We start from the raw sequence: 21,119 nt of genomic DNA, 5'->3' as shown, positions 1-21,119 counted from the left end.
AAAATACCATTTTGGACGTTAATCAGGTTATAGTGCTTGTTAAAAATCCAGGAGGAGAAATCACAAAGAGATAAATTTACCATTCTGGAACTCAGGACATAGCTTAAGAATAGAGATGTAGGTATGGAACTCATCAGGATATAGGTTTTAAAGCCTTGGGACTAGATGAGATTACCCAGGGAAAGAGTCCCTGCAATATATAGTGATTAGGTAAAAGGGAAGTTTGCAAAAAGCAGCAAAGAGAGAGGTGAAAACAGGAGAGTGTGGTATGATGGAAACTAAGGAAGAAAAATGTTTCAAGAAGGAAGAAATAACCAGCTGGGTCTAATACTACTGAGAGATGAAGATGAGAGCAAAGGAAGGTTGACTAGATTTGGCAACATGAGGATTGGTGGTGACCCTCATAAGAGCATGTTGAGTCAAGTCTTGAGAAAGAGGACTGCATTGGAGTGCAGTGATGGGTGTGTCTGTAGTCAGTCTGCTTCACCTCCCAAACTTTTCCTCATCCCTCAGCAGACTGGCTTTAGATTATCTCACTGAAACTACTATTGCAAGGACATTAACAGCTTCCTTGTTATCAATTCCAGTGGAATCTTTTTGTTCTTACTGCTTTTGATTTCTCAGCATTATTTGAGGCCCATCCTCTACTCCTTAAAATATTCTTTCTTTGATGACCACCACCAACTTCTGTTTTTTCTTTTGTGTTCCTTTTCTTCTATCTCTTAAATAGTTATATTTCTCAGAGTTCTATACTAGATACTTTCCTTATTTTTTATACTCTACATGAATAATCTCATCTACTTCCATGCTTCAGTTATCATTGACATATGGATGCCTTCCAAATCTATTATCTCCAGTAAAGATCTCAACTTAAATGTTACCTCAGAAGAGCCTTTGATGATCACTATATCTAAATTAGTTCTCCCCCTTTACTCTCTGTCATAGTAACCTTTTTGTTTCCTTAATAACACGTGGGTGATATGCATTCTTGGTATCATTTATTATATGCTCCATAGAGGGTAAGCTCCACAAAGGCAGGGACTAACTTTGTTTTGTTCATTGTAGTATCCCCTGCAATGATTTGTTTTGCTACATAGGAGGCACTCAGTAGAGCTTTGTTGAATGAATGAGATCCTTCTCTCTCTCTCTCTCTCTCTCTTTCTCTCTCTCTCTCCCTATAGACATATCCATTTGACAACTTGATATCGTCACTAATTCAACATGTCCCAAACTTAACTCACTATTCTTAACGATCTCCACCATGCCCACCCCCATATATGCACAGGAAAACAAGCTACTCTTTCTATTTTTATCATGGTGAATGATAATCACTATCCACATAATGGCCAAACCAAAATGGAAAGTCATTCTTATTTATTTATTTGGTTATCCTCACCCAAGGATATATTTATTGATTCTCAAAGAGAGAGGAAGGGAGAGAGAGAGAGAGAAAGAGAGAGAGAGAAACACTGATATGAGAGAGGAACATTGGTCAGTTGCATGGTCATACCTAGGTTGTGCCCTGACCTGTGATCAAACCCACAATCTTATGGTGTGCAGGATGATGTTCCAAACAGTTGAGCCACCTGTCCAGTGCTGTAGAGTCATTCTTGATTTCTTCTTCTTTTTGTATATGTTAATTCCATCTCTCTAAAATATCAATACTTACATCTCTACTTCATCTCCAACCTCCTAGTCTAATCCATTATAGTTTCTCATTTGGATTACTGCAGTAGCTTTCTAATGGATCTTTTGACTTCCAGTCTTTCCTTTTTATATCAGTTATCCATATTGAAAGAAAATCATTCTAAATACAAGTATCATTATGTTATCTTTCCATTTAAAATTATTTAATATAGCCATTGCTCTGAGGATAAATCCAACGCCTTAACACAGCCCATAAGGCAAGACATCCTTTGGTCCCTGTTTATCTCTTCAGTCTCATCTCTTATCCTCCCCTCCCCACCTCATCTATAATATAGGGACTGAATCTATTTTAATTATTTACATAAATAATTTTTGTACACGCCGTTCCATCTGTTTGGAACATTTTTGTCCCCAAACATATACATGGATAAGTACACACAGTATAACACTGTATTGCTGTATTGTATCATAATTTTCTGTTTGCTTGTATGCATCTTCCCATGAGGACAGGGACAGTATCAATCTTAGTCATCTTATATATCAGCTCCTGGCATAGTGTCAGGAACATGGGAGGAGTTGATAAATACTTTTTGAAAGAATAAACAGAATAATCTTTCTATTGAAGTTTTTCCTTAATGTATATGAAACATGGGGAAGTGGTAATACTAAAAAAACTATTGGAGAGAAAATATTAAGACTAAATCTGCCTGCTAGTTTGTAACCTGCTTGCTAGCTTATAACTTTCTTTGACCATTCATCGTCGTCGTCGGCAGCCGTCCGTCTCGAGAGACGATGGCGTAGCTTCTTGAGAGTCTATCTGCACCGCCGAGAATGGCTGTGCAGTCCGACTCGGGAGTGACAATCCCTGCCACACTTGTTACAGGTGAAGGCAGATGGCCGTTGTTGCTGCTGTTGATGCTGCTTCCGCCTCGATCTTTTCTGGACCGCCTCCTCGTTGCGCGCAGCCTCTGCGCGTGACATACCTTGCCTGACCGCGAGCCTCCAGGCTAGGCGGTCGTCTGCTTGAACTTCCCATGTGTTGAGATTGATGGAGCATTGTGTCATGTCCTTTTTGCAGATGTCTTTGAACCGCAGTTTTGGGCGCCCTGTCATCCTCTTGCCTTCTGCTAGCTCGCCGTAGAGGAGGTCTTTGGGGATACGGCCTGCATCCATTCTTTTGACATGGCCGAGCCACCTGAGGCGTCTCTCGCTAAGAACTGCATGCAAACTGCTCATATTGGCTCGCTTCAGCACCTCGGTGTTGGGGACCTTATCCTGCCAGGCGACATGCAGGACGCGTCGCAGGCACCTCATGTGGAAGCTGTTGAGTTTCCTTTCGTGCCTTGCGTAGGTGGTCCACGTCTCGCTGCCATAGAGGAGAGTGCTGAGTACGCAGGCTTGGTAGATGCGCAGTCTGGTTTTCTCAGTGAGGCTGGAATTGTTCCACGCTCGCCGGTTCAGTCTGGCCATAACTGTGGCTGCCCTGGCGATTCTCCGGTTGACCTCCCAGTCGACTGACAGAGAGCTCGAGATGGTAGACCCGAGGTAAGTGAAGTCGTTGACAACCTCCAGGGTGTACCCGTCGATGGTGATGCATGGGGGAGTCCCCGTGCCTTGAGCCATAACATTCGTCTTCGTCAGGCTGATGGCTAGTCCAAACTCCTTGCATGCGTGGGAAAGGCAAGTGACTAGCTGCTGGAGTCCCTCTTCGGAGTGTGATGTCAAAGCTGCGTCGTCGGCGAAGAGCATCTCACGGATGAGCACCTCTTTGACTTTGTTCTTGGCTCGTAGACGGGCCAGGTTGTAGAGCTTGCCATCGGATCTGGTGTGAATGAAGACACCCTCGCTGCAGTCCTTAAAGGCGTATTGGAGGAGCATGGAGAAGAAGATTCCGAACAGCGTAGGCGCGAGGACGCAGCCCTGCTTTACTCCGCTGCTGACTGGGAAGGCCTCAGAGGTTGCGCCGTTGTAGGACACCGTGCTGTGCATGTTGTCGTGAAAGGACATGACCACAGCAAGCAGATGTGGTGGACAGCCAATCTTCCGTAGCAAGCTGAAGAGACCGCTTCGACTGACCAGATCAAACGCCTTCGTAAGGTCGATAAAGGCGAGGTAGAGTGGTTTATGCTGCTCGTGACACTTCTCCTGCAGCTGGCGTAGGGAGAAGATCATGTCCACTGTTGAACGGCCAGCTCTGAAGCCACACTGGGACTCTGGGTAGACGCGGGAAGCAAGGGTCTGCAGGCGGGCAAGAGCGACCCGGGCGAATACTTTGCCAACGACGCTGAGGAGAGAGATGCCCCGGTAGTTGTTGCAGTCGCTGCGGTCTCCTTTGTTCTTGTACATGGTGATAATGTTGGCATCTCTCATATCCTGGGGGATGTAACCCTCCTTCCAGCAGCGACAGAGTAGATGGTGGAGCGGCTATAGCAGGACTGGTTTCCCGCTCTTTAGGATTTCTGGAGGGATTCCGTCGCTTCCTGGTGCTTTCCCGCAAGCGAGGCGGTCGATGGCTTTGCTGAGCTCTGCCGCAGTAGGTGGGGTGTCTAGCTCCTCCATGACTGGTAGGTCTGGGATGGCGTTAAGAGCAGTGTCTGTTACGGTGTTCTTCGTTGCGTACAGCTCGAGGTAGTGCTCGGTCCACCGCCGCATTTGCTGTTCCTGGTCAGTGATGACCTCACCTGTCTTGGACTTAAGGGGGGCGATCTTGGAGGGGATTGGGCCTGTTGCCTTCTTGATACCCTCATACATTCCTCGTGCGTTGCCTATATCGGCGGCTTCCTGAATGCTTCTGCACAGGTTTAGCCAATAGGTGTTGGCACAGTGGCGGGCGGTCTTCTGGACTTTGTTCCTGGCAGCCCGTAGAGCTTGAAGTGTACTGGGAGTGGGCGTGACCTTGTAAGCCAGTAGGGCCTTCCTCTTAGCCTCGATCACGGGTTCCATTTCTTCCCAGTGAGCCTCTTACCAGTCAGCGTTCTTCCGCTCTTTCTTCCCGTAAGCAATAATGGCGGAGTTGTATATGGCGTCGCGGAGACGTGGCCAATTGGATTCGATAATGTCATCTGCCGCCACTCCCTCGCCGAGTGCATCTTTCATCTTGTTGATGAATTGCTGGGTCTTAACTGGGTTGCTGGCACAACTGGTGTTGATGCGTGGGTGACCCTTCATCTTGGAGTGGTGCAACCTCTTCGGCATTATGTGCACCTTGCTTACCACGAGGGCATGGTCCGTGTCGCAGTCTGCACTGTGGTAGCTGCGGGTGAGGAGGGTGCTGCCAATATCCGTTCTTCTGGTGATAACGAGGTCAAGCTGGTGCCAATGGCGGGAGCGGGGGTGCCTCCATGACACCTGGTGGATCTCTTTGCACTTGAAGAATGTGTTTGTCACGCACAGGCCGTGGTGACACGAAAGCTCAAGCAGTCGCTGACCATTCTCATTGATCTTTCCTCTCCCAAAGTTTCCAACGCAGGTGGGCCAGGCCATGTGGTCGGCTCCTACTCTTGCGTTGAAGTCTCCAAGGAGATAGAGAGCGTTACTTCTGGGGATCTTGGATAACGCTTCGTCCAGTGCATGGTAGAACTGTTCTTTCTCTTCGATGGTGGCGCAGAGGGTTGGGGCGTACGTGCTAAGAATGCTGACTGGGCCGAAAGTTGTTGACAATCGGAGGGTAAGTAATCTCTCTGTGCCTCCTGTGGGTGGCTCTATGGAGTTAACAAGCGTGTTCTTCACAGCAAACCCAACACCGTGCTGTCTTGGTTGGTCCGGAGACTTCCCTTGCCAGTAGAAGGTGTAGTTGGTTTCTCTGATAGTTCCGTTGTCGGCCAACCGGGTCTCCTGTAGAGCCGCAATGTCGATGTTTAGTCGTGCCAGTTCCCTATCGATGACAGCGGTTTTCCTGGCACCCTTGATCCACGGAAGGTCTGCAGTAAGTCCGGGACACATGGTCCTGATGTTCCAGCTAGCGAGGCGAAGAGCCGGAGGCTTCTTTCTTGTTGTTTGCTTGGAATTGCCTGGTGCGGGTGTTTTGTGGCCCACTTTTCGAGAGGCGCCTCTCTGATCCCCACGCACCCAGTGGGGCAGGCGAGCCATGGCGAGACGGCACCTAATTGGCTGGGGCTGCCCAGCTTGAGGCGGGCGGTAGCTGTCCAGTGAGGTGCGATGACCTCTCCCACCGTCAGAGGAGACCCCTGGCGCTCGTTTCCTTCGCCAATCGGATGAGCTTATAACCGGTATCTGTCTCCTCCCGTGTTGAGTCGACATCTTGCGATGACGCTGGAGTGTCCTCTCCAGTGAAACTGAAGCTACAGAGCCTGGGCAGGGTGATATGGAGGGTCTGCTGTTGCCCATGCAGCAGACCCCCCCTCTCTTCGCAGCTGAAGGGTCCAAGGGAAAGACAAAGTCAATACAGCTTGGCTTCAGGTGCGCCGCAGGAGTTGCCGGTGTTGACTACAATGTCAAACCGCCTTAGGGACTCCGGCTCCGGATTTTCTGTCGGGGTTTACTCCCTTAGCCTTTCCCCTGAAGAGGTATGCCGCAAGGCAGCGGAGGTTTTTTGGAGTCAGAGTTTTCCTTCTCTGATTTTAGAGATGTCCTTCCTCTTTCCTCCTTTACAGGAGTAGAGATGGCCCACTTGGTGTCTGAGCCACCTGCCCCCTCCAGGACCTGATTCCCTGATTCTGATCAGAGGGGGATGGGTGGAAGGCTTGGGCTTGATCAGCTCTCAGGAGTCAAGGTGGTGGTTGTATGAGGTCTCCTGGCCCCAGAGGGCATAGGTGATTCCAAAGTGCACAGAGTTCCCTTCCCACTTTCCTTGCCTGCCTTATCCAAATCATATTCCTATTTATCTGTGGCTTCTGCCTTCCTTTCTTCATAATCTGCGTAACTGCAAGAAGGCATGGGAAAGGGGTAAGCGTAGGAGGGATGCCAGGGCAGGGCACAGATTAGGGCGGCAGTGCCAGGACCCCGGCTGCCAACCCGCGGGGACGGAGGTCCGCGCCTTTTGTCCGTATTTTTCAGGCAGGGCGCCTGCCACCGTTTCCTCTGCCCGAGTTTTCGTTTTCCGTCCAAGATTATACCTTTTCTCACACCACCTTCATGCACAGCAGTAGGTCCTGGTCTCTCTCCGCCTAGCGGTTCATGTACTTGGTTACAAAGTATATCTTCACAGTTTCTTTCAAAAGTAAATATTTAATCAGTACTCCCTGGGTCCTGTAACAAATACAGATTTCTTGAGCTTTCTTTTTAAGCCCACTAGATGATTCTGACAAGCATAAAGGATTGCTAGTCACTTTTCTGGAGCCTCCTTATGGGTCTTCTAAGCCAGCATCTTGGTGAGGACCTCAACAAGCTTGGGGTCCAGTCCCACGAGCAGATCAAGTGCTGCAGCCCTTAGGAGCCTGGTGTCGCCTAAACCCCTGGTAACAGTGGCTTTTCCATTTGAAGAGCTGGGTTAGGTGCCGGCTTGAGACCTTTCTAAATCTACTCAAACAAGGAACAGCTGAGTCCAGCCCCCATACCACTTGGTGGGTGGCCACCAGCTTGACCATTCATACTCCCTCACATATAATGTGAAACTGTTATACTCATCTTAGTTCTTGCAAAGATCCAATGAAATAATATTTGTGAAAGCATTTTTAAAGCTGTTAACTACTATATTAATTTAAAGAATAACATCGGAAACTCATAGTAGATTATGACAGGCCACAAACATACAGGAAAATAATGAAATACCACATAAGTAAAAAGAAGTTTGTGTTGTTTAATTGTTTTCAAGGGGAAATATAAAATACCCTGTCTAATTTTTTAATAACAGCTTTATTGACATATGTTTGCATACCAAATTCACCTCTTTAAACTGCAGTTTAGTGGTTTTTAGTATAGTCACATAATTGTGCAATCATTACTACCTAATTTTATATTTTTATCACCCCATAAAGAAATCATACTTGTTAGCAGGAATTTCCAAATACTCTTTAACCTCCCCAGTCCTAAGCAATCACTAATTTACTTTCTGTCCCTATGCATTTGCCTATTCTAGACATTTCATAAATATGGAATCATAGAAAGTGTAGTCTTTTGTGACTGACTTCTTTCTTTAAGTGTAATGTTTTCGAAGTTCACCCATGTTGTAGCATGTATTAAGACTTCATTAGTACTTTGTTCCTTTTTATGACCAAATAATAATCCATTATATAGATGAATATGTTTTATGTATCCATGCATCAGTTGAGGGATTAAATTAGGGTTGTTTCCACTTTTTGGCTATTATGAATAATGCTGCTAGGAACCTTTGTGTACAACTTTTAGTGTGCACATATATTTTCATGTCTCTTGGATATATACATAGGAGTTGACTTACTGGGTCAAGTGCAAACTCTGTTTAACTCTTTGAGGAACTGCCAGACTGTTTTCCCAAGTGCCTACACCATTTTACATTCTTACCTGTGTGTATAAGGGTTTTGATTTTCCCATATCTTTCCAAACACTTGTTTTTAATTTTTTAATTATAACCACTCTAGTGGGTGTGAAGTGATATCTTACTGCAGTTTTGATTTGTATTTCTCTAGTGACTAATGATATTGAGCATCTTTTTATGTGCGATTGGCCATTTGTATATCTTCTTTAAAGTAATGTCTATTCAGATCCTTTGCCCATTTTTAAATTGGATTGTCTTTTTATTATTAGTTGTATAATGTCTTTACAAGTTCTAGGTACAATTCCCTTACCACATATATGATTTGCAAACATTTTCTCCCATTCTTTTGGGCCCATTCACTTTAAAATTAAGAGCAAATAACATAACTTTCCATTAAATAAATATAAATAGGAAGAATAGACAAATAGGACATCAAATAGAGTAGGAGATAGGAGAAATTAAGATAAAAAGAGAGAAAGGTATAGCTTCACAAAGACAAATTCAGAGAAAAAGACACACATGAATATTTAGAGACTTTCATATATTCAATGTTGAGGTTGACAAACTTTTTCTAAAAGGGGCAGTAAAGCCCTGACTGGTGTGGCTCAGTTGGTTGGTCGTCGTCCTCAAACCTAAAGGTCACCAGTTTGATTACCAATCAATGTTTCTCTCTCACATCGATGTTTCTCTCCCTCTCTTTCTCCCTTCCTTACCCTCTCTCTAAAATCAAATAAATAAAATCTTTAAAAATGCAAATAAAAATAAAAGGGCCAGTAAATATTTTAGGCTTTGCAGGCTGTACAGTCTCTATTGCAGCTACACAACTCTGCTGTTGTAGCGCAGAAGCATCCATGGGCAATGTGTAAACAAATGGGTGTGGCTATGTCCCAGTAAAACTTTATTTACAGAAACAGGCAGTTAGCCATGGTCAGTAGTTTGCTGACTTTGAAGTCATATGCTTTGCTAACATAGACATAAATATCATATATACCATTTGAATAAAATCTCATCAATAGACACAACCAATTCTTCATCTTCTCTTGAACTAAAAATGTGAAGAACTGAGATAATCAATGGTGCCTTTGAAGAAAGGTTTTATTTAGTCTAAGATTATTTTATCTGAAAAGGAAAAGCTAATCTGTCAGTACTTAGGACTTCTCAAATAGTATAGTTGAGTTCTTTATCACCACTGAGCAAGAGGTTGAGGAACCTTAAGCCAGTGTGAGAGGTAATGTTGTTTTGTTTTGTTTTTAAAGATTTTATTTATTTATTTTTAGAGAGAAGGGTAGGGAGGGAGAAATGGAGAGAAACATCAATGTGTGGCCACCCCTAACATGCCCCCAATGAACAAGGGACCTGGCCCACAACCCAGGCATGCGCCCCAACTGGGAATCGAACCAGCAACTTCTTGGTTCAGAGACCAGCACTCAATCCACTGAGCCACACCGGCCAGGGTGGTAATATTGTTTTGATAGCTAACTGTGCAACCCAAAACTTAACTCCCAACCTGGTGGGCTGCTGTGGCTCTCTCATTCAGAGTAGATACTTCTGACATCTTATTAACAATTACTTTTGATAAGAAAGCATCTTTAGGTTTCTTTCTTTGTTCAGATCTATTCTCTCTAAGCAACACAATAATCTATTTTGATTCAAAATCTGAATATGAAACTGCCTTTTCAAAACCCTTTTGTGGCTTTCCATCACTCAAGTTTCAGGCTCTTGAGAGTAACACCTAATTTCCTTAATGATCTGGTTCCTCCTGCAATCTCATCCACAACTACTGCCTCACATCTTACATGCCAACATAAATTCTTAGGCAGGTCATTTATTACCTAATCTATTACATATACTTAATTATTTGCAGTTCTTTTATATACCATATAGTTTCATAACTCTGTGCCTAGAATGCCTAACTTTCACATTCTAAGCCTGAATAATTACTGCTTAATCATAATTTCTGTATTCTATACATACTACTATTCTCCATATTACTTTGTGTTTTATTTATTGGTTCATGTGTATGAATGTCTCTCCTACTATATAGTGAAGAGCCACTAAAAGACAGGAACCCATACTACTCAACTTAGCATTTCCAGTTCCATCACCCTGCTTTACCCATTATTGGCTCATGCCAGTCTTCCTCTCTCTAGGCTTACTGCCACCCTGTACAGGTTATTTTGAAGCCAAAAAACAGATATTTCAATCTTTAAATATTTCAGAGTGTGTCTCTAAAAGATGGGGACTCTTTTCTTAAATGTAACCATGTCATGCTAAAATAATAATTCACTAATATTATCAATGAATCAGTCAGCATTCATGTTACCACAATTGTCTCATAATTATTTTAAATTTTTTTTGAATTCGGTTTTAGTAAGATCTATACAAGCCCTCACTTGTGTGGCTCAGTGGGTTGAGTGCCAGCCTGAGAACCAAAGAGTTGCTGGTTCGATTCCCAGTCAGGGCACATGCCTGGGTTGCAGGCCAGGTCCCCAGTTAGGGGTGCATGAGAGGCAACCACACATTGATGTTTCATTCAGAGAATGCTGTGATGTTGGACATGATAGAGGCTAGGATCAAGTGTACCACAGGGAAGGAGCCAAAAGGGTCAGGAAGCCAAATGCTGCTGTTCAAAAGTTGGTGATGACATTATGGTAGCACCAGTAGTGCCAAACATGTCATTGGCAGCAACCTAGAGGCCCACAAAGGTGATTGCAGAGGAACAAAATCCCAAAGCCACTGTGTGGCAGTAACATGAAAAAAACAAAGTGAAACAATCAAACTTCCTCATTCGTAGAAGCTGCAAAGTGCAGTGAAAACATACTGGAAATAAAAGAAATTATGGCACAACAACAACAACAACAACAACAACAAAAGATCTATAGAGTGGTGGCAAAAGTAGATTTATAGTTGTAATACAAGCAAATAATATAATAATTAATAAGTAATAGAAGAATAAACTGTTTTATGTACTCACAACTGTAAACCTGCTTTTGCCCACCTCTGTATGTAGTTCTGTTGGTTATATCTCCCAAGTTGTTTTTTTTTGAACTATAAGTTTTGTCTCATTTCTCTTTTATTATTGTTAAAGAAAATGGTCTTTTATCTGTAGAGTTGTGTACAGTGTGGATTTTGCTCATGGAATCATTTAGTATGCTCATCTGTGCTCCATGTCTTCAGTAAGTTAATAGATTTTGGCTTAATCAGAATCATTTCATTGAGGGGGTGGGAGGCAAAAATACATTATAATAGTGTTGTGTTCCACCAAGAAGTATATCAGGGTATTCTGTCTCTTGTTTTGTATGATGATAGCCATTGATGAACTTTATATAGATCCAAAATGCATTATGAGTTGCAAAATGCTGACATTTTAATTTTGTCATTCCTTTCTCATTTTTTTCAGTTGGAATATGTCTAAAAAGAGAAATTTCCTTTTCTCAACTATATGATTACCTTGAAATATAATTTTATTTATTTTTAAAAAAGAAGTTTATCTAAACAACAAGACACTTGACTTGAAGGGAAAACTATCTAGGATTAATTTGTTTTAGAGTAATTTATCCCTACTTAAAGACAGATTGCCATACATGTAACAACTACATACAAAAAAAATTATAAAATTGTCCTTGGTTTTACAATGATAAATAAAAAACATTAAAATTCTCCGATCAAACAATATGCAAGGATTTTTATGTTGTTGTTGTTATTTCTTTTTAACAGCAAGAGCAAAATAACTTACTGGGATATAAAGATAAGAGCTGAATGAGCATGCCACTAATGGAGAAAGAGGGTATTTTCACAGAACCAGTATTTTTCCCCATCCCATCTCCATTTGATGTCAATGAAAACATACCATTGGCCATTTAGTTCTTTTTTTAATGCAAATGCTTGTGCACATACATCAGTTACTTTATGTACAATAAAGCAATGAGAAAATGGAAAATGAAAGGATAGAGAAAACTATACATCGTAGTCAGGATGTGGTGGAACCAAATTACAGTTTTCTAATTGAGAATATTTCCTTGGTCTGGAGGAACAGAGTTCTGAGGTAAAGTAACAGGTTCCCTTTTTAGTAGACACCTTCCTGTCTGCTGCTGGAACACATCAATTGTATCTTCATCCTCCATTTCCAACTGTGCAGATGTGTCTGTTTCATTGGTAGGCTGCCTGTCAAGTTGGAATCTGATCTACTTCATTGACAAACCCTGTCATTCACAGTAGGCTTTCATTACTTGACTAAGTGGTGTATGTCTCTTAACCTTAAATGGCACCACAGAACCATCCTGCCCCACCACCTTCAAATTAATATGATCGTTGTTCTCAGTGTTGACTCCTTCCTTGGGGTTTTCATTGGCCATCGCAAGTGCAGCAGTCTTCTCAGCTGCCACTTCACAAAAGAGGTATCAACCAAGTCCCCACGCACCCAATGAGCACACAAGCAGCACCAGGAGCAGCAGAAGAAGGAGGCGGCAGCGGTGGAGCAGGGAGAATTGAAATATAATTTTAAAATACTAAGACGTTTACAGCCCTGGCTGGTGTGGCTTGGTGGGTTGAGCGACGGCCTGTGAACTGAAGGGTTGCTGGTTCTATTTCACGTCAGGGCACATGCCTAGGTTGTGGGCCAGATCCCTGGTTGGGGGAAGCAGCCGTTTGGTGTTTCTCACACATCCATGTTCCTCTCCCTCTCTTTCTCCCTCCCTTCCTCCTCTCTAAAAATAAAATCTTAAAATAAAAAAAAAAAAGAAACACCTTTACATATTACAGAACAAAGGAGTCAGTTTCATACAAGATATATAAGGCAAACTAACAGGTTTTGAGTGTCAAGCTGAGATAGCAGTACTTTTAAAATAAACTTCTAAAATTTAGCAACTTCTTAATAAATGTTCAAAACATTAAGATTGCATGGGAATATAAATCTTTTAAAAAACTCTGACATTTAAAATAAAAAATTAGGAAAGCTGTTCTTTAGAACAAAAAATAGTCAGTCAAGCTCATATTCATTTCCAAAATATATATTTCTTTTATAAACAAACAAAATCCCTTTTTAAAAACAAGGCAGTGAATTACACATACCCACACTGGACAAAAATATCTTATGTCTTATCATAATAAACTACTGATCTTCCCTTTTGCTTCCATTATGGTGCTTCCCTAAGTATCTTTCAGTGGTTTCTCCTTTATTTTCTCCAACTTCTTGCCATTAACTGTACCTAATTCAGAACTAAAAAGTGTTAAAATACTTTATTCAGTAAATAAATAAAAATTATATTCCATGTTATCAGTTCTAAAATGAGTGGGAATCCAGAGCATGAAGACCAGGATACCCTTACCTAGTTCTAGTATGGCGATATAGGAGAGGAAGTCGGGTCTAGAAGTAGCTAGTTTCATACATTATTCCAATAAAATAAACAATATTTAACACTTGGAGATATCCACATAGTCTTTAATGTTACCAACAGAACTACTTTTATTATTATTTGTTCCATGTTATTATATTAACAAAATAATCTCATTAAAAACAAAAAAATAAAAAACAAGCCCTGACCAGTATGGCTCAGTTGGTTGAGTTTCATCCTGACAAGCAAAAGGCTGCACGCTCACTTCCTGGTCAGGGTGCATGCCCCGGGTGCAGGTTCAGTCCCTGCTGGGGTGTGAGTGAGAGGCAGCCGATCAATGTTTCTCTCCCTCTGTTTCTCCTTCCCTGCCCCTCTAAAAATAAATAAAATCTTTATTTAAGTGAGCAAAATTTGTCCTTTAGAAAAAAAAAAAAAAGCCAGCCTTTTTATGAGGCTGAAGGATTTGAATGAAACAGAATAATGGGTTTGCTAACAATTGAAATGTCTTAAATACTGAGATTCATTACCGAGTTAGATTTTAGAATTTTCTTTGGTGGATGTATTTGAAATAGGCTAAACATTTGTACTCTAGCATCAGGCAAAACCACTGATCCTCTCTTCTAACACTTCTTGCTGGTGATTGTTTTTGGATTAGTCTTTCTTTTTCTTGGAATGGTCAGATCAGAGACTTGGATTTGAGTTTTGGGGCAGATAAGTAGGCAAAGTAGGCCCGCTTAGGCCTAGGCAGAAGGCCCTTCAGAACTTTATTCTGGAGTTCCACAGTGGGGTCTGTTTTCTATGCATGAATGAGGCTTGGTGGTCTTAAAGGGAGAACTTGTCTAGGGCAGAATTTGGGTTTTTGTTTTTTGGTTTTTTTTGCCCTAGCCTGATACTTAATCTCACCACAAACTGATCCCAAGAGTAGGTTAGGAGTTTATGACACTGTCTCTTGGCTGTAATATTTATTGTTCCCCAGTAATCCACCACCACCATCACCATTTTAGGTAACTCCCAGGATTCTTTCCTGCTCCTGCACTGTTCAGTTTTTCTAAAATGAACATATTTTACTTTTACTGAAATCAACTTTTTAAAAGAATAAAGTAGATTACAACTAGTTCTTACCTATCTAGAACTATTAGTTTGCTTTGAGTAAAAAGGAATGAGGCTAGAGACTATAAACTCTTAAGTAAGGTTGCAAAAACAACTTGCAAATTAGGTAAGAACAAAGGTTTATGACAAGATCCAGGGAAGGGCCTTAGTCAAAAGGTTTATAGTTTAGAGTAGGGAGGAAGCAGATGAGACATAAATGCTGCTGTGTATTAAAGGAGAGCCTGACAAAGCTAAAACCCTTTCTAAATATTAACTTTTGATCTGACTCAGTAATCCCATGACATGCACATCAGTATATCAAATAATAAAGTAAAGCAAAAGATAAAATTATTTGTTCATGCCCAGAAATAAAATTCAGGAATAGGTAGTCCCCTTCTGTGCCTCTTTGCCCTTTAGTATAGCAGCATAAGCAGCCTGCAAGTGACTCTGCGTATCTTAGGGAAATTAAAATTGGTTACCAGTGCTCTGGAGTGTAGAAGCAGAATCCAAACTTATAAGACAAGTGCAAACTAAGTTAGATCAGAACTAATTCTAAGCTTGAAAAAGTTTTTTGGGTGTCACTATTCTTGCTCAAGATGAAAGATTGTGTTTTTAAAGGGCCCTTCTACTATGTCCGAATATTCTTGTTAAGATGTTAGGAAGCCATTGTCCCAGAAATGAAAAGCTTTGGCTTTCTCTAGTGCTGAACCCCCTCGTTCTGGAGAGTCATGAATTAGGTGAGATGCTTCAGAAGAAAATGATTAGTAACAAAGCATGAAGTGATGAGTTTCCCTTTGTTGTCAGAAGTAAGGGGAAAGGAGTTACGGGAGTGTTTGTCAAAGGTCTCATTTTCCTTCGTAGGTGTGGAGTTTCCAGAAGAAACAAACAGATCTCCTCGTTGCCTTTTATAAGCATAGAATTACAAAGCTAGAAGCAGCCATGCAGGCAGCACAGCAAACAGTGACCAGCCAGAACAAGTAAGTGACAAGTCAAATCACCATAGAGCTTTTTGCTTTTAGGGGAGCTAGAGCCCTTAACTTCTTATGGTTGCAAAGCCTGACAATTGCTCCATGTGTGTTTATGTTTATCTTGGGCAAATCAGGTACAGAATTTTTGGCTCCCTCAATCTCCATTTTATTTTCCTCTTTCTTTCCTCAGGGGGGGGCCTCCTCATTTTATAGTGCTCCTCTTCTGCCTTCCCTGATCAAAAACTGCTTCTTCAGAGAAATCAGACATAGCTTTTTCACAGTAATAAAGATAAGAGATAGCACTTAAAATGTTGCCTGTAGGAGGGTATATTTTGGGAATCTTAAGCTAAAACATGGAATCCTTGATGGAAATTTTCAGTTATCAGCAGGCCAGGGGCACACGTGGAGAGGAAATGAAATTTTATGTATACTCCTCTGAAATCATACAACTGCTTATTTTGTCCATCTGATCCTTCTCATCATCAAAAACCCTGCCATTGTCTCCCCAAATCACTAGATCTCTGAAGAAATACCAGTATAGTGAGCGGTAGGCATTTCTCCATAAGCATTAACTAGATAATAATCAAAATCAGGTTGTTTTATCCCACTAACCTGCTAGAGCTGATTGTTTTCATCTTTTGCCTAGAGAGCTGTCAGTCTTAAGGAAAGAGAATGAAGAACTAAAGAAATTTCTAGCCATCCTGAAGGTGAATGAAATAGATTTTCCTTACTATTGTTTTTTTCTCCTACTTCTCTCATCTATCTAGCAGACTGAGTAGAATAGTATTTCTTAAGCTTTTTCACATGCAACTGATAATATATGCATAAGCACACTGCTAAATGGATGAGGCCACAGAAGACCTTGGAAGGCTGAAAGGGTCAATATTGAGTACACTGGCAGCCCATTCTTGAACATCAATGAGTCAGGACATACCATTATAGAAGAGACATCTGTTATAGCTTAAAATTTCTCTTCAAGACTCTCAAGATACCTCAGGACCCTTCCTGTCCCTCAAACTGTATTTCCTAGACATTTCTCTCTTCCTAAGAATGTTCTTTAGATTTATGTAATGTTCTTCTTGATCCTACTCCTGTAACTATTCTAGCACATTATAATCCTGTCACTTTTGTTTCTCTCCCCTATTTCCCCACGTGTATCAGTCTATAGGATTCCCAATGTGTTTTTATAAAGAGGAACTAAAATGTTATTCCCCCAAAGCTAAAAATTTCCTAGGGAAACACTGTTGCTATTGTTTCTCCTACTGTAAGTCTTAACAACCACAACTAGAAGACTTTGAAGCTTAGGACCCTTGAGCTGCAGCTTCCTTCACTCTCATTTTTTTCACTTACAGGAATCTCCAAGTTGGTACCAAGGAAGCAGGTCAGTTTTATCAGGCCTCATTCTAGCCCTTTTTGAAAATTTCTGCTCTTTTTTTGACTCTTGATTGCAACTTCTGTGTGGGCTCTGAGGTGAGGGAAATGGTTGATGAACTTATCTTTTACTTCTCAAAGAAAGAGCTACTCACTGAAAAGTGCTGAAGTAAAATCTTGAATGTGATGCTTTACCTTTGACTGTCAGCTTATGAAATCCTACTCATCCTTCAGAATTCAACTCACATGTTGTTTCTTCTGTCAAGACTTCATTAGGCAGAGTAGATGTTCTATTATTCATTTATGCAATAAATATTCATTGAGTGACCACTGTTTATTAAGTTGTGGGTGTACATCTCTAGTTATTCTAATTAGTGAAGTTTGTACCCTACCAATTGTTAAATATTTTTCATGTTAGCCCTATATTTGGTGGATTAAAAGAAAGACATGGCCCTTGCACTCACAGAAGTTACAGGCTAGTGTTCTTTCATACTTCTGTACTTATGACTATTATAACACTTTAACATTGCTTTATTTTTTTCTTGTCTCTCCCACTAGCCTGTTAGCCTCTCAGAAACAGAACTATATTCTAGTTATCTTTGTAATCTCAGTATCTAGGATGTATAAGCACTAAATAAATGCTTGTTGGATAGATGGATGAGAGGATGGAGAGAATGAGGAAGGGTGGATGTATGAATGAATGGACAGATAGATAGCTATATATATGAAGTTGAAAGTACTTGTTAAGGCTCTGAGGAACGAAAGAAGAAGGACTTCCAAACTTTTCTATTATGGGCAAATAAAGAAGGGGAGAAAGTTTCACTCAGGGAGTTGGACAGCCAAGGAGTCTCATGTGGAAACTTTGCCTCCATATTTCGGGATAATACCTGTTAATACATGATGATAAGCAATTTGTTCTCAGAGAGGATGCTATTATTTCTAAGAACAACGATCTGATTTATCCTCTAATGTGAAACTTGACTTCTATTTAGAGATACTAAAGATGCCTTTTTATTTCCCCTTGCAGGTCAACCACACCTCGACCAGTGGGCATTACTTCCCCATCACAGTCAGGTAGAGAACATTTTTTTTGCCCAAATATATATGTGAGATGAATAAATATCCTTTTCACATATGAAGGTGGTTTCCTCTCAGAGACTATAATGTGATTTTCCTAATCTTATGTATGATATGAGAAGGTCACACAAGTAGATACCCACTTGCAACAGATTAGCTAGGCAAGAGCACACTCCTGGCAGCAACTTTTCATTCTGCACTTTATTCTTTTTCAGTTACTCCACGACCCAGTTCTCAGCATAGCAGCCAAGTGGTCAGGTGAGTAGGAAGCCTACATAGCAACATTAAAAACTGCTGGCAAAAGTTGGAAGATGAAAGAAATGCCTAGATGTGGCTGAGACAGGGACTAAGGAGACCTTAGGTTTATGTAAAAGTTTAACATCAGGTTTGTTTGTTTTCTTTTTGTCTCACCTTATACAGTCGGTCCTCCTCCATGGAATCTATCCCTTTTAGAGTGGCCGGTTCTAGTAACATGGGACAAGTAAGTAATAGTCGCCTTTTCTTTCCAGACTGAGATTTCTAACACTAAATGAAAGCAAAGATTTAAGGCAAGAATATTAAACTTATGTTGGTTTTGGCATAAATTATCTGATGCCATAGAGAACTTATTTTTGGCAGTACATACCTGATGTTAGAAGCTAACAGAGAATGAATAGGGGTGAAATAGTGGAAATATTCAAGGACTAAAAAGAGTATGTCATATTCATTTCAGAAGTAGTTAAGCGACCCTGGCTGGTGTGGCTCAGTGGGTTGAGTGCCAGCCTGAGAACCGAAGGATCGCCGGTTTGATTCCCGGTCAGGGCACATGCGAGGTCCCCAATTGGGCACATGCGAGAGATGCGACTGATCGAGTATCTCTCACACATTGATGTTTCTCTCCCTCTCTTTCTCCCTCCCTTCCCCTCTCTCTGAAAATAAATAAAAACTATTTTTTAAAAAATAGTAAACTGTAGACCAGCATACCCACTCTGGGAGAACAAAATGTGCTTCAATGTGTAGATACAGAGAAATAGCAAGGAATATGGAAGCCAGAAAATCAGGGTATGTTTATTAATTGATATTATTATTTGTTCATCAGGGAGCCAGAGGCCTTCAGGGAAGGAGCACTCCCAGAGACTCTTACACTGGTGAGAGGGAAGGAAAGAAAAGTGTCAGAAAACAAAATATTCTGTGCATTCACCAGCAGGTTTCTGGTTTTCTGTGCATAACATAAAGCCATTTTACTCAGTTTGTTCCAGTGATTCCAGATATCCAGACATATATTACTACCTTTCAAATAATGATATTTCCGTTCTCAAACTGATAAAAATAAAATAAAAAAAACTGAGTGCTTGAAAGTCATTGAAACCTCTTCTAGTCAAATGGAAGACTTGAGAAAAACAATTGACTTGGATTTTTTAATTGCCACAAGATGGCAGTAGAAGTCAGGTTTAAAAGGAAGGTTAACTGGATGCTGATTACATTAACCTGAAGGGTATCTATCTGGCTTCTTCACTGTGTATTAAACATAAGAATATTCCAGTGAAGAAATATTTTGGCTCCACCCACTTAATTTCTTGTTTCTTCCCCCTTAGAACTATTACTGTTATTACTACTTTCAAGAGCATTTAGCCAGTCTCATAGAGAATACTTATTAGATTTCCGTTTCTTTCCAAAGAGGCAATTTTGAAATTTGCAAGTATCTTTCTGGATAACCACTCTTGAACTTCACCAAATAGTTTCCCCCCAGTCCTTTCATATTTACCGTTTTGAAAGTGTAGAGACCCTAAGATTTCAGCTAATTTATTTCTTGTCGTTTAGTAATATTCCCTCTTCCATTCTTGATTTTAGTTATTTGAGTCTTCCTTCTGCCTCCCTCCCCCTTGGACAGCCTGGCTAAAATATTAATCAGTTTTGTTGGTCATTTCAAAGAACCAAAGATTAGAGCAGAAATTAATGAACTAAAGAAAATCAACAAAACCAAAAGTTGGTTCTTTGACATATATGCTGAAAATCTTTGATCCCTAGATTCTTCTCCCTGGCCCTGAGTATATCTGAATCTCTTCTCCAGTTCATGGCTTATCTCACAGGCTCATTTTTATGCTTTCTAGAAACCCCTTCACCAGCTTCTACTAACAGCCTGTCTTACAGGTGAGTAACGCTGTGCTTTCTTTCACCTGGGATCAGCTGCCCTGGGATTACTTCTCCTTGGCCTGGACCATTGAAGTTTATAATGTACTTTGTAAACAAAAGAGAAAGTTGAATGGTACTGTGTTTAATGTACATCTGAAATAGTTTTATTCTCAGTTGCAAGCAGGGTCTCTGGCCTAAATGTACGGCAGCTTCTTTTTGCATATGCTTTTTATCTTTACCTTTCCTTTTATCTTCTAATGCTTTTATTTCCCTTCCATAGAACTTCATCTGCCTCCTCTGGACTGGGAGTTTTTTCTTTCAGACCATCCCTAAATGATGGGGATTCAGGCCACACACAAGTACTCACCCCCAACAATTCAGGTAAATACCATTCTCAAAGGATTGTAACTTCAGCCATTGACACATATAGTCAAATGAAGATTTTCAAGGGAAAAGAAGTTGGGGTTCCCCCCAAAGAGCATTGTCTCCAGTTTGACTCCTTAATATTAATAAAATGTTATCCCATTTCTTTCACATTGAGGGGAAGCTTTGGAGTCTGCCTAAAGAGCACTTATACAGTCACCAGTTAAGTTCTGCTACTAAGCCAGAATGTGGACCTATAGAATTAAACTGGCTTTTTTTTTTTTTTTTTGAGATCCCTGTTTGAACATTGCTGGGAGCTCAGTTCTGACTGAGAATGATAAAGCCAGTATCCTATTTTCTTCCCATCTTTTTCAAAAAGGCACTTTTGCTACCAGTCCTCTTAATAAGGGGGTGTCATGTTCTACATCTTTCTACTCATAAAGTCAAATCTTTCTGTCCCCACCCCATCCTCACAGGAAAGAATGAATTTTATAAACCACCTTTTAAATTGCTTAGCTAACAGTCTTTTCCTTTCTGAGAAGTGTTCTGCAGATTAAGAACTACCCTGATCCACAAATAACACTACCAAGGAAGTTCTTTTACCATTCCATTCTATCCTTCAGGTCAGAGGGAGAGTAGAACCCCACTAGAGGCTCTTCCTGGTTTCCAGATTCCAGTCTTGCAGGTGAGCCCTGGCTGGTCTAACTTGTCTGTGTATGAAAAACTCATGGTTAGGCCTGCACA

At 41.0% G+C, this 21,119-nt stretch overlaps 1 protein-coding gene and 1 pseudogene across 1 annotated transcript in view; one reads left to right on the top strand and one right to left on the bottom strand.

Annotated features, from left to right (window-relative positions):
• RNF212B (ring finger protein 212B) overlaps positions 1 to 21,119 on the top strand; it is a 29,539-nt gene that overhangs the window by 6,612 nt on the left and 1,808 nt on the right. The window contains exons 4-13 of the mRNA XM_090270262.1: positions 15,346 to 15,461; positions 16,099 to 16,159; positions 16,805 to 16,833; positions 17,851 to 17,897; positions 18,116 to 18,158; positions 18,321 to 18,381; positions 18,979 to 19,027; positions 19,991 to 20,030; positions 20,293 to 20,393; positions 20,999 to 21,060. Coding sequence (XP_090126388.1) covers positions 15,346 to 15,461; positions 16,099 to 16,159; positions 16,805 to 16,833; positions 17,851 to 17,897; positions 18,116 to 18,158; positions 18,321 to 18,381; positions 18,979 to 19,027; positions 19,991 to 20,030; positions 20,293 to 20,393; positions 20,999 to 21,060 — 609 coding nt within the window. The remainder of the gene's footprint in view (positions 1 to 15,345; positions 15,462 to 16,098; positions 16,160 to 16,804; positions 16,834 to 17,850; positions 17,898 to 18,115; positions 18,159 to 18,320; positions 18,382 to 18,978; positions 19,028 to 19,990; positions 20,031 to 20,292; positions 20,394 to 20,998; positions 21,061 to 21,119) is intronic.
• On the bottom strand, positions 12,040 to 12,461 carry LOC150016063 (small ubiquitin-related modifier 2 pseudogene; annotated as a pseudogene).

The sequence above is a fragment of the Furipterus horrens genome, unplaced genomic scaffold, assembly GCF_987537825.1.
Source record: "Furipterus horrens unplaced genomic scaffold, mFurHor1.1.pri manual_scaffold_3, whole genome shotgun sequence".
Lineage (NCBI taxonomy): Eukaryota > Metazoa > Chordata > Mammalia > Chiroptera > Furipteridae > Furipterus > Furipterus horrens.
Note: the sequence above shows the minus strand (reverse complement) of the source record. Positions and strands in the feature narration are given on the sequence as shown.